This window comes from Carcharhinus amblyrhynchos, chromosome 1 (assembly GCF_965287045.1).
Source record: "Carcharhinus amblyrhynchos chromosome 1, sCarAmb.v2.hapA, whole genome shotgun sequence".
Classification (NCBI taxonomy): Eukaryota; Metazoa; Chordata; class Chondrichthyes; order Carcharhiniformes; family Carcharhinidae; genus Carcharhinus; species Carcharhinus amblyrhynchos.
In genome coordinates this window covers 164466727-164479986 of record NC_137324.1, presented here as the reverse complement: position 1 = coordinate 164479986, position 13260 = coordinate 164466727, and the positions used below count along the sequence as shown (strand labels likewise).

General features: G+C 43.7%; 1 protein-coding gene across 1 annotated transcript in view; it reads right to left on the bottom strand.

Annotated features, from left to right (window-relative positions):
* The window catches only part of LOC145347019 (limbin-like), a 130491-nt gene that overhangs the window by 91977 nt on the left and 25254 nt on the right, over positions 1-13260 (bottom strand). Inside the window, exons 9-10 of the mRNA XM_080194915.1 lie at positions 8093-8235; positions 1758-2082 (exon numbers count right to left, since the gene is read on the bottom strand). Of these exons, the coding sequence (XP_080051041.1) occupies positions 1758-2082; positions 8093-8235 (468 nt within the window). The remainder of the gene's footprint in view (positions 1-1757; positions 2083-8092; positions 8236-13260) is intronic.

Genomic DNA, 13260 nt, shown 5'->3' with positions numbered 1-13260 from the left:
TATGGGGGTTGGTTTCAATTCTAATTGTAGTTCTATTATGCTGAGAAATATCGATGGTGCAAAGCGTATATAGCCCAGCAGAAGCATGCTTTGCAACTGGATGCTCTTTTAAAGGAAGAAGTTTTTTGTTCTTCATTTAGCTGAACTTGATTGCAGTTGAAGACAGGACGCCAAGAAGTGAACATCTCTCAACCCCTGCCAGAAGGAAGACTGAACAAGATAGGAGCTGCAAAGAGGCAGGCTTAACAAAGAGCCAGTTACTGTCCAGATAATAGGAGAATTGAGACAGAAAGGATGTATTCAAATGACTGAAATTAAGAATGTATTAAAATGATTGAAATTAAGAGGACAGAAAGAAAGGTATTATTCAGAAGAATTCAAGGAAGAGTAACCAAAGAGTTCTGAGTGACAGAGATAATTGCAGAAGGTGAGTTAAAGTGAGAAAGGACACGTCAGAGGCAAATCTAAAGTTTGATGTTATTTTGACAGTCTAAGAGTCCAGAGTTTAAAGCAGTTGTGAAGAATTTGTATAGCAGTCAAGCCAAAAGGAGGTGGTGTAAAACCTGGACTGGATTCACTGTTAAATGCAGAATAGAAGCTGTGTTTAAAAGTCATTTGGAAAACCCACTCAGAACTTTGGAATGCAAACTGCTAAGCACTAATGTGAAAGGAGATTTTAAAGTTTTTTTTTGAGAATGGAATTTGGAAACTCTCATGTGACAATCATCTGGGAGGGAATTCTGAAGAGAAATCCGCAGGCACTAACTTGGGTTCAGAGCCGCATGTGTACTTGACCACAGTAATTTATGTGTTTGAAGGGACTTTGTGTTATTGAGACCAATATCGCTTAAAATGTACATTGTAATCCATGGTAATCTTGGAATCTGTGTGTAACTGTTAAGGTAAGGGAGGAGTAAAGAAGTATTGTATCATAATCCAAGTTTTTCAGGTTTCATAAATGTTATTTCTTGTTCTTAAAACTAATTAGTGGGCCTGCGAATCTGTTCCTCCACATTTTATGAAAAGAAGCAAATTACTGTCTTTTGATGATGTGGGGATGCTGGTGTTGGACTGGGGTGGGCACAGTAAGCAGTCTCACAAAACCAGGTTAAAGTCCAACAGGTTTATTTGGTATCACAAGCTTTCGGAACGTTGCTCCTTCATCAGCTGAGTGCCACTCAGCTGGGATCATAACACTATCCAATGAAAGCCGTTGTGAAAGTTATTGTCACAATTTCAGGTCTACAGCAGATACTTTTGGGACTTTAGTACTGCCAGTGGTGCCTTCAAGTGGATCCCACATCCCTCATGTTTACAGAGTTGACTAATGTTGTCCAATATCTGCTTATAAGATCCTGTAACACAGGAATGTAATGAGAATAGAAGGGTTTAGGAGGATCGTCAGAATCGACAGAACTGTATTTCAGCATTCAAAAGACTGTAAAGTATGATTGGTGGAGAAATAAATTACAGTTTGAGTGCTCATTCTGGCCAACGTAGAATTTTCCATGCAGCGAGAATTTGATAATGACGTTATCAAGGTACCAAATATAAGGCTCTTGGCTTTTTGTTTTGTAAAGTGTAATACTTTGTCAGTACACTCTCTAGAAAACATTCCACTTCTGAGAAATACGTCATAGGTTTATTCATTTTCCAGTTAATATCACCATCATAAGTTTACTAGTCAAACAGTTTTACGTCTTTCTCTGTACTGTGTCTGACGAAAAAACATAACACTACTGTGTGCCTTGACATACCGCTTCATCCATATTCTGCAAGAGCAGCTTAGCTTCCTCTTCCTCTTGCCGCTGTCTCAGATAGAGGTCTTCCATTTTCTCTCTGGTCTCCTGGTTGCTTTGAGCAGCTAATGCAGCCAACACGTCATCGTGCTGTATACATAATCTGCTTTCTATCTCCTCAAACTGCCCCCTGAAGACAGTGCTTAACCTTTCCTCTAAAGTAGGTGAAAGGAAGCCATCAGGTTTGACCTTCCTGAGCGACAACACAGCGGCATCAATGCTCATTCTTTTTCGATAATATTCCAGGTCCGCATCCATGTGCATCAGGCTCAACACATGCAGGCTGTAAAAGAAAAGCCAAATGTTTACCGGGTTCGATTTTGTGCACTCAGAAACAGAATTATAGAATCCCTGCAGTGCAGGAAGAGGCCATTTGGCCTTTTGAACCTGCACAGACCGCAATCCCACCCAAACCCCATCCCTATAAACCCAAGCATTTACCCTGCTTAATCCCCTAACAAACAGGGGCAATTTAGCATGGCCAATCAACCTAACCTGCACATCTTTGGACTGTGGGTGGAAACTGGACCACTGGAATCAACTCACACAGACAAGGGGAAAATGTGTGAGCTCCACAAAACCAGTCACCCAAGACTGGAGTTGAACCTGGGTCCCTGGTGGTGTGAGGCAACAGTGCTAACTATCGTTCCACCATGCTGCCCTGAAAAAAAAGGGGCAATATTTCAGATTAAAAGAGAAACCAATAATTCTAGGCAGGAATTCTCTGGCCACTCATGCCCCGTAGCCACCCCTATCGAGAGCAGAGAATTCGGCTCTCGGCCAAATCTCCATTCCCTGCAGCAAGACCAGAAAATCCCGCTGCAGGCGAGCTCGGAGAATCCAACCCCTAAGTTCTGAAATATAAACAGCCATGGAAATGCACAGCAAATTTCTTAATAATTCATTTATTTCCATGGTAACTTGTGTGAGAGTGCACAACCAGTGACTCATGTCACTACAGATATAGGTCACGATAGGCTGCAACCTGAGTGAACCTGAGTATTCTTTCCAGCTAAACTGCTATAATATGGGTTATTTGTGCTGTGGGTGGTGGTTCATTGGTGAGATCTTGGGGCCTGTGAGCATTAAACAGGAACACCTTTACCATATGTTGTAACAATTTACAGTTCCGTGTTATGTTCACAAAATATAAAATGTAAAAATGTAATCATGAAATAAAATACCATAAAATCAATTTTAAAAAATCATTAAAAATCATGCATTGTGTTGCTTCCACCATGCAGGCTAGCTGCTTACACAATTGCCAGAATTTTATCGCCACACCAGCCTTGGAATGAGGGCGGATGCGGCTCACAGAACGGAATTGTCTGTTGGCCACAGGCGGGATTTTACGAGCCTCGCCCGAGCAAGGTTGTAAAATGCCAGTTAATGTTTTTCTGGATGGTTCTCTGACCATGCGACTACATGCATCACACTGAGTGGTGCCATTCTCAAGTCCCATATTAACACTTGCGCTGCTGTGCACCTTTACATTATGACGCACGCAGGCACATATCACAAACTTTATCTTACATCAGAACTGGAAAGGTCACTTTGACCTGAGACATTAACTCCACAGATGTTATTTCACCTGCTGAGTAGTTCCAGTAGTTTTTGCTAATACCTATATGCATTTACATACTTTTAATTACCATACATAAAATGCAACTGGCTTTTCATTTATTATACAAGTTAGACAGCTAGCTTTAGAATTAGCCAACACTATTTCGCTAGGTCAAAGAGCAAACAAAATCCCAACATTGTAGAATGAGGCCATTCGGCCCATTCAGTCTGCACTGATTCTCTGGCAGAGCATCCCACTGAGGCCCTATCCCCTTCACTCCATGTATTTTCCCCACTAATCCTCCTAACCGACACATCTCAAGACACCAAGGGGAAATTTAGCATGGCCAATCCACCCAACCTGCAGATTTTTGGACTGCGGGAAGAAACCAGAGCACCCGGAGGAAACCCACGCAGACATGGGAAGAATGTGCAAACTACACAGTCACCCAAGGATGGAATTGAATCTGAGTGCCTGGCGCTGTGATGCAGCAGTGCTGAGCACTGTGCTGCCCTTGACAAATGAGTGTTATTATCTATTCTATATAAAGAAATGCTTGAAATAATTGGACAATGAAGAGAGTCAGAAGAGAACGAGACAGACAGACATGAAAGGAGGAGAGATAAAAGGTAAAAATAAAATGTCCTGGTTTAATCACTCCTGATATTGACAACAAGGAGTACACTCCAAAGTTATATCCGGTCAGCCAAAATGATGCCAAACTTACGAAATTAATTTGGCAGTTAATATTTTACTGTTGCATAGAAGATCCAAAAATGTAATGCAACATACTTTATGGTCTGGGTCAGCTTTTGTTGACAAATGTGTTTTATTTGAAGAACCACTGGAGGGGATCTGATCTTTCAGGCCATCTGGATTGAGTTCTGGCATCAGGAATTCAGTCGCATCGGTGAACCATATGCCACCATGTGCCAAACCAAAAAGATTACAAGAAGCTCAAACCACAGGGTCTAACTGGGAGAACCGCTGCTTTTTAAAGAAAATGCTGCGTATAGGACGAGACAAGAGGAAAGTTAAATAAGGTAAGTACCTAATTAAGATAAGAAGCCTCGCTCAATACGTCAGAGCAGCAATAACAGTTGCTAGAGAGGTGGTGTGGGGCAGTCTGCCTAAGCAGAGATAAATTGCCAAGTTAGATAAAATGTATTCCAAGCGGTTAAGAGAACTAAATGGAGGAACGACAGAGGCTCTGATCATCACTTTCCAATTATCTCTGAAATGGACACAGTGCTGGAGAACAGTTAATGTCATACATTGCTTAAAAAGAAAGAAAGAAGCAGACTGAGTAATCACAGGCTGGTCAGGCTGACCTCAATTGGTGGGATATTATTGGAAAAAATTCAGAGTGTCGGTATAAATCGTCACTTAAAAAGGAATGGATTCATCAAGGACAGTCAACACGGGTTAGCCGAGACAAAATCATGTTTGACTAACTTGATCGAAGTCTGTCAGGAGGTAACAAGGAGGGTTGAGGAGCGTAGTGCTTTTTTGATGTATTCTATATTGATTTTAGTGTTGAGTCCCACATGGTAGACTGTCCAGAAATGTTTCAAGTTGTATCCAAAGGTAGCTCAGAGGCTGGAAGTAAAAGGTGGCAGACGTTTTTGTAACATGAAGGGGTTCAGTGGGAGTCTGTCAGCTTCAGTCTGGCTTCCTTGCTTTTCGTGGTACACAGCAATGATGATCTTCAGACCCAAATGCAGGAGGGGGCATTATTAAGAAGTTTGCAGACAATGAAAACTGGCCAGCTGGGCAGCATGGTGGCACAGTGATTAGCACTGCTGCCTCATAGCGCCAAGTTCAATTCTGGCCATGGGTGACTGTCTGTGTGGCATACGCACATTCTCCCTATGTCTGCTTGGGTTTCCTCCCACAGTCCAAAGATGTGTGGATTAGGTTGATTAGCCATGTTAAATTGTCCCTTAGTGTCAGGGAGATTGGCCGGGTAAATACGTGGGGTTAAGGGGACAGGGTCTGGGTGGGATTGTCATTGGTGCTTGATGGGCTGAATGGCCTCCTTCTGCACCGTAGGGATTCTATGACTGATGGCAAGGAAGATATCAATCAGGCAGGGAGGCAGAAAAGTGTCAATTGCAATTCAAATAGGAGAAAGTGCTTAGTCATGTATCTGGAGAAAGCAAACATGACAAGGGAAATACACAACAAACAGTAAGATAAAACAACAACTTGCATTTATGTAGCACCTTTAACATAATAAAATGTCATAAGTCACTAAAACAAAATATGAAACATCTGCCTCTGAGCTAACCTTGGATCCAACTTGAAACTTCTCCGGGTAGTGGGACCTCAAAAGTAAAATCAATATAGAATACATCAAAAGAGGATCTTAGATCAGATGACCAAATGCTTGGTCAAAGAGGTAAGATTTAAGAAGTTTATAAGATGATGAGGGGGATAGATAGAGTGGACGTTCAGAGACTACTTCCTCAGGTGGATGTAGCTGTTACGAGGGGACATAACTTTAAGGGTCACGGTGGGAGATATAGGAGGAATGTCCGAGGTAGATTCTTTACTGAGAGCGTGGTTGGGGTGTGGAATGCACTGCCTGCTGTGATAGTGGAGTCGGACACTTTAGGAACTTTTAAGCGGTTATTGGACAGGCACATGGAACACACCAGAATGATAGGGAGTGGGATAGCTTGATCTTGGGTTCGGACATAGCTCGGCACAACATCGAGGGCCAAAGGGCCTGTACTGTGCTGCACTGTTCTATGTTCTAAGTTTCTTAAAGGAGGAAAGCAGGGTAGAGAAGTGGGAAAGTTTTGGGGGATTTAATTAAGGGCTTCAGTACTGAGACGCACAGAGGAACAGAACGCACACACACTGATAACTGAAACTTGGAGGAGAAGTAGATAAGGTCACTAAAAAGGCATTGAGAATAATTTTCTTTATTAGTTAAGGCAAAGCAAATAAGAGCAGGGATGTTTTGTAGCAGCTATACAAAACACTAACTAGACTGCAGCTAGAGTACTACAGAGAGTTTTGGTCACCACAGTATCATCACACCAGCGAGGGTGCAGAGGAGATTTTGAAGATGTTGCTAGGGTTGGAAAATTGTTAGCTCTGAGAATTTGATAGACTAGTGTTATTTTCATTGTAACGGCGGAGGCTGAAGGGAAATCTAATCGAGTTGTGTGAAATTATATGGGGTTGACACAGAGTGGATTAAGAAGGGCCTATTGCCCTTAATAGAGAGTTCAATAACCAGGGAACATAGATTTAAAGTCATTACTTTAAGTGTTATCGGGGATCTGAGGAAGGCTTGTATCAGCCATTGGGTGGTGGCAGGGGTTTGGAACTCCACAGTTACCCTCATCACATGAAAAAAAACCTTAGATAACTCTTTTTGGAGTGAGGTGGACCTGATGAACCAAGCAGCCACCTTTTGTGCCATAGATTCCCATGATTCTATATAGTCAGACGAGCATAAGATATAGGAACAGAGTTAGACCACTCGGCCCATCGAGTCTGCTCTGCCCTTCAATCATAGCTGATATTTTTCTCATCCCCATTCTCTTGCCTTTTCTCCATAACCCCTCATCCGCTTATTAATCAAGAACTTTAATTAATCAAGTGAGAAGAATATCTGCACGTCATACACACTATTATGAGGAGACAGGAGGCCATAATGCCTGCAAAGCAATCACCACACAACCCTATTCCAAAGCCATCATCCCTTAAAATTTGGTTCAAAAATGTTTTGAGCAGGGATGCAGAACAAACAAAAGATCTATTTGGATTTTTTAAAAACCCTTACGTATTGAAGGCCTGAATCATGTTATATGGGCTTCATTACTTCACAGTGATTCGATGTTAATCAAACTCGTCCCAGTTGTGCTCGGTTTGACACATTGGAGCGTACATCAAACTGTCAGCTAGTGTGATTTAGTCTGGGGTCATTTCTTTTTAAACCATGAAACGACAGTACAATTCGTCACGGTGGGGTCGGAGGTGGTGGAAGAACCTTGAACTGGTAGATCCTCGCACCTACATTTTCTATAATCAGCTGCAATATTGATTCTTGCCATGTGATTTTACCTGAAGACCACCAACAATATCAAATTAAAAAACTCATCTTCAATGACCGAGGAACACTAACTTTCTCAATGAGAAAGCACAGCTTGCTTCCGCAACCACTGGCTGGAATTGTCCGGCTTTTCACATCAGAGGGGATCTTAGAATCATAGAATCCCTACAGCCAGACAGAGGCCATTCAGCCCATCAAGTCTGCACCAACACCAACCCCACCCAGGTCCTATCCCATGTATTTATCCTGCTAATCCCACTGACACTAGGGTCAATTTTAGCATGGCTAGTCAACCTGACCCACACGTCCTTGGTCTGCGATGGGAAATTGGAGCACCCGAAGGAAACCTACGCAGGGAGAATGTGCAAACGCCACACAGACAGTTACCCAAGGCTAGAATTGAACCCGGGTCCCTGGTGCTGTGAAGCAGCAGCACTAACCACTGTGCTGCCCCATCTTCTGTGGGATCTTGATGTTGAGAGATATGAAGATTCCACTGCCAGCAAACATCGCGCCGCCTTCCGCCATGAGAAACATGGGGTAGGGTGACCAGCAAATTCCCTTCATTGTCTTCTGAGATTCAGTCTGAAATGTTTTTAGCTGTTAACATGTACTAAATCGAAGAATTACTTAGATAATTCTTTTAAAAAACAAACTTACTCATTGAAGGCCTGAGTCATGTCCTGTAGATCTTCAAGCACCAAAACGTCAATCACTTTATCCTCGAGTTGGAGTTTTTCTTTGAGTTGTTCGGCTGCTTCACTGATTAGCCCAGAACTAGAACTGGATTGGTTTGTCTCCATCTGTAACAAGAGCCTGGGTATAAGCTGCGTAATGCAGTTCAGCTGAGACAAATTAGCCTAAATATTGTTAGTAATGCTCACTCGCGCTCAGCTGTTACTGGGTAAACGTCTGTGAGAACACAGCAATTCTACACCTGTAGAATAGAAGATTCAGCCTGAGTGCTGCACAGTAATTAGATCTTTGATGCACTGGCGTGTGATTATAACATTCAGCCAGAGTGTGAACAGCTCTATCCTCAGTGCAAAATGAGAATTGGAAGAAGTGTTACGAGAGCAACTGAACTGATTGCAATAATGCAAAATGTGTGCTAATAGTCAAAACTAACTCCTCCCCAACTGTATCATAGATCAAATTTGCAAGTTCACTTTTATTGGGTGAGATCTCCTGCCTGCCACCAGTCCAGTTCTGGTTATGCACTAAGAGGTGATGCATGGGGCAAGTTCCAACTCAAGGTTAAAGTGGTTGACATCACTTTGTGATGTATTTTGCAGTGGTAGACATGACCAGCCATTAGCTGGTAGCAGGATCCTCTCATCCCACCCCTCCCCCCCACAACCACCCCATTGTCAATGGGGTTTCCCATGGTTTGCATCCTCCACTGCAGGGGAACCAGCGGCAGGGGGTCACTGTTGGCGTGACCAGAAGGCCTGATTGGGCAGAAAATGCTAGCTATTAACTTGTATGTGGTGGTCTCCTGATCATAATGGTGTCATGATGCGGAGGCACAGAATGAATCTTTATGATAAGTTATTGTTACTCAATAACAATATTGAGTAATGGGAAGCAAGAGGTACCTCATCTATCGCCCATCCAATATCCTGTTCCATTAACCAGGAAGATAAAACTGGAAAGTCAATCACCTTGTCATGTGCACGCACCAGAGGGTGGTGGGAGTCTGGAACTCACTGCCTAAAAGGGTGGTGGAGGCAGAGATCCTCATTATGTTTAAGAAGTAGTTAGATGTGCACTTGCAATGTCAAGGCATGCAAGGCTATGAACCAAGTGCTGGAAAATGGGCTGAGAATTGTTGGCTGGTTTGTATTTGACCAGCTCACACTGGATGGGCTGAAGGGCCTTTTTCTGTGCTGTAGACCTCTATGACTCTAAATTTAACTGACTCTACATTTGGTCAAAAGGCCTGTGAACGGTTGGCTTGGCTGTGGTTTTGGCTGGGTTAGGGAAACCATATCAATCCTTGAATGACAAAATGCACTTATTATTAGTAGAAGGAAATGACTGGGTTATCAGTAACCCAGAATGCATCTGAGGTAAATGAAATTGTAAAGATTATTCTGTAATTAAACTATTTTTTTGGCTATGATACAAGTAGATTTACATAAGGGAGTAAAATTCATGGCTTCATTGTCAACATTCCAAAAAAACACCAAAAATCTCTGTCCTTGTCCGCAGCTGGGGGATTCTCTGGTGCTGCTGAAAGTGAATGGAGTTTTGGCCCGAACGCTAAATTCTCCGTTCTCACTCGCAGCAGGGCAGCCACGGACGAGATGGAAGAGTCCCACCCAAAGTATCAGATGTTTAAAAATCTTCGAAGTTTCTGTCCCTGGGACGGCTGCTGCACGAAGGCATAACTGAGGGGCCAAGACTTTGGTCTGCGTTTTCACCAAGTCAGGTTGGCCCCGAGAGCTCTCTAAAAATGTTGGGTAGGTCTCGGTTCTGGAGTTCCTAACCCCATTGCCAGGCTGTGGGATTATTGGGAGTGCCATTAAAGGGTGTGGACTGGTTCCAGTAAGAAGTCCATATCTGGCTCTCCTGATCTGGCCAGCTCCATTATGGGAATAGGCACGTCTTGTCCTTTGTAATTTTTAGGAGGCAGGCCAGTTTTTCCACAGAGATGCAGTTCACAGTAACTCAGAGGAGTTGTGAACCTTAATTCATCTACCTCCTCGAGTCTCTCCTGCCTCCATGTCAAGGTCTGCCATTCCATCTAGCCATGTCGCCTCATGCCCTCTGTGCTCATCTGTGTATCAGCCCAGACAGTTATTAGATTACTGGAACACCTGCTTCACAGAACAAACATTGTTTGAGCGACAGCTCAGGCTTTCCGATCACTTGACAATGTTTGTTGGCATAAATGAAATGGTCTCAAAGGTTTCTGGTATTCGGCACTTCAAATGACCTGAATGATTGACATATTTATTAGCCTTGTCCAGACTTTATTTTCAAGCATAGGGAGTAAGTTATAAACAGATGGCACTTTCTCAAAGTTATTGTTTACGTGTATCAGTATAAACTGCAGTGTTCTTTGGTTCTAGAAAGTGTATAGAGGAGCAATGGGCATTGAAGTGTTACAGCTTGGCATTGAGTGCATGAGGGGACATAGATGGTGAATGGAAGGCATAGCGTGGCATAGGAACCAGGAGGGGACACAGCAAGTGGGTGGGACATGAAATGACATTGATATGGTGCATGGAGAGGATTTGGAGGGTGAGGCAGGGGTGAGAACTGGAGGGCCTGTGCATTTTTATTCACTAGTTGGAAGCCCATGGCAAGCCTTCTAGACTGCCATCCCTGTATCCAGCAGTGTCTCTGGCTGCTTTCACACTTCTGCTCAGGCTGACTGGTTCAACTTCAGCCCCATCCTGCCCTTGGCAATGAGGATCCCATCTTTCCAGGCACTTTCTCGTGATAAAAATCCAGACTTACATTCCCAGAAATATTATTAGACTCCACTTCTTAGCCCATCAGCAAATGTAACATAAAAATTCTAAATCCTATCCACTTGGACCTCTTTTGTACCACAATCTACCTCCTGGTAGGTTGGTCTGCTGGAGGAAGCCATTATTATTCCCCTGCTAAGGCCTTCAGTTAAAATAGTTCACCTTCTGATAAAAATCATTAGGAACTTATTTGCATATGTAAAGAGGACTCCACTGCTTATCTATATGTGTCTTACTAGAATAACCATCTTAACATCAAGACATGCTGATAATGTACGAGGAAGAGGTGAGCAGCTACCTGCATCTTAAGGGTGTTCCCCAAAACCTGCATTATAGGGTGGCACAGTAGCACAGTGGTTAGCATTGCTGCTTCACAGTTCCAGGACCAGGGTTCAAATCTCGGCTTGGGTCACTGTCTGTGTGGAGTTTGCACATTCTCCTTATATCTGCATGGGTTTTCTCCAAGCGCTCTGGTTTTCTCCCACAGTCCAAAGATTTGTGGGCTAGGTTGATTGGCCATTCTAAATTGCTCTTTAGTGTCCTGGGTGCACAGGTTAGAGGGATTAGTGAGTAAATACGTAGGGATAGGGTCTGGGTGGGATTGTGGTTGGTGCGGACTCAATGGGCCGAATGGCCTCTTTCTGCACTGTAGGGATTCTATGATTCTACTGAGTGGAGAGAGTTAAATTTGGGCCTCCTGCGTCAGAAAAATTCAATCATTTGCTCTTTGGGTGACTAAATCAATATTTCCAACAGCGGAACTTCTACCTATTGAACAGTTATAAATTCTGCAGAGGCACATTGTGACATTAATCTCTATTGACAGATGCATGACAATGATGTTGTGCATCTTGTTTCTTAGCCCTTTATTACACTCACCTGGCCAGAATATGGAATAAATCTAGACAAATTATATTCCACACAGAAATTGCACAGGACAGTCTGTGAATACAGCGAAGAATCTGAGGAAGAGTGGCAGATTCATAAGAACATAAGAACATAAGAAATAGGAGCAGGAGTAGGCCATCCAGCCCTTCGAGCCTGCCCCGCCATTCAATAAGATCATGGCTGATCTGTCGCAGCTCAGTTCCACCTTCCCGCCCTCTCCCCATAACCCTTAATCCCCTCGCCTATCAAAAACCCATCAACCCGCGTCTTAAAAATATTGAGCGAGGCAGCCTCCACCACTTCAACGGGCAGAGAATTCCAGAGATTCACCACCCTTTGAGTGAAGAAGTTCCTCCTCAACTCCGTTCTAAACCGCCTCCCCTTTATCTTGAGGCTGTGCCCCCTAGTCCTACTGTCTTTTTTGAGCGGGAAGAGTCTCTCCACCTCTATCCTATCCATCCCATTCATCATCTTATACGTCTCAATGAGATCTCCCCTCATTCTTCTAAACTCTAATGAGTACAAGCCTAGTTTATTCAGCCTCTCCTCATAGCTCAACCCCCTCAACTCTGGTATCAGCCTAGTAAACCTCCTCTGCACTCCCTCCAAGGCCAAAATATCTTTGCGCAGGTGCGGCGCCCAAAACTGCACACAGTACTCGAGCTGCGGCCTCACCAATGCCCTATACAGCTGCAGCAAGACCTCCCTACTTTTATATTCAATCCCCCTCGCTATGAAGGCCAGCATCCCATTCGCCTTCCTGACCACCTGCTGCACCTGCAAGCTGGGTTTTTGCGACTCATGCACAAGGACCCCGAGGTCCCTCTGCACCGTCGCCTGCTGCAGTTTTTCGCCCCGTAAGTAATAGTCCTTCCTACCATCATTCCTACCAAAGTGGACCACCTCACACTTGCCAACATTAAATTCCATTTGCCATTTCCTGGCCCATTCGCCCAGCCTATCTAGATCCTTCTGCAGACTCTCCACACCCTCCGCACAATTTGCCGTTCCCCCAATCTTGGTGTCATCAGCAAATTTCGACACCCTACACTCGGTGCCCTCCTCCGGATCATCTATATAAATGGTAAAAAGCCATATATTAGGGTTAAATGATGAGCACTGAATTCTGAAGCAGTCACTGGGCTTGGCGCGACACTATCCCAGTATGCAGCCACCACTCTGGGTGGTTTTGAGACTGACAATATACCATGTCAAATGACAGCAAGATATCCAACAAACCTGCAGTACTTTCAGTAAAAGTGAACAAGCACAACCCAAAGACATAGGGAGTGAACTGTCAAATGGGGTTTTTGCACCTTTCAATCTCTCAGGGGAGCCATGTAATGTTTTATTTCCAGAATTTGCTTGGTTCTCCCGTCAAGGTTACAGCAGATGAGGAGATGCCAGTGCAAATTCTCCCCTACAACGGCAAATGCCTGTTTACTGGGCTGACTCTCT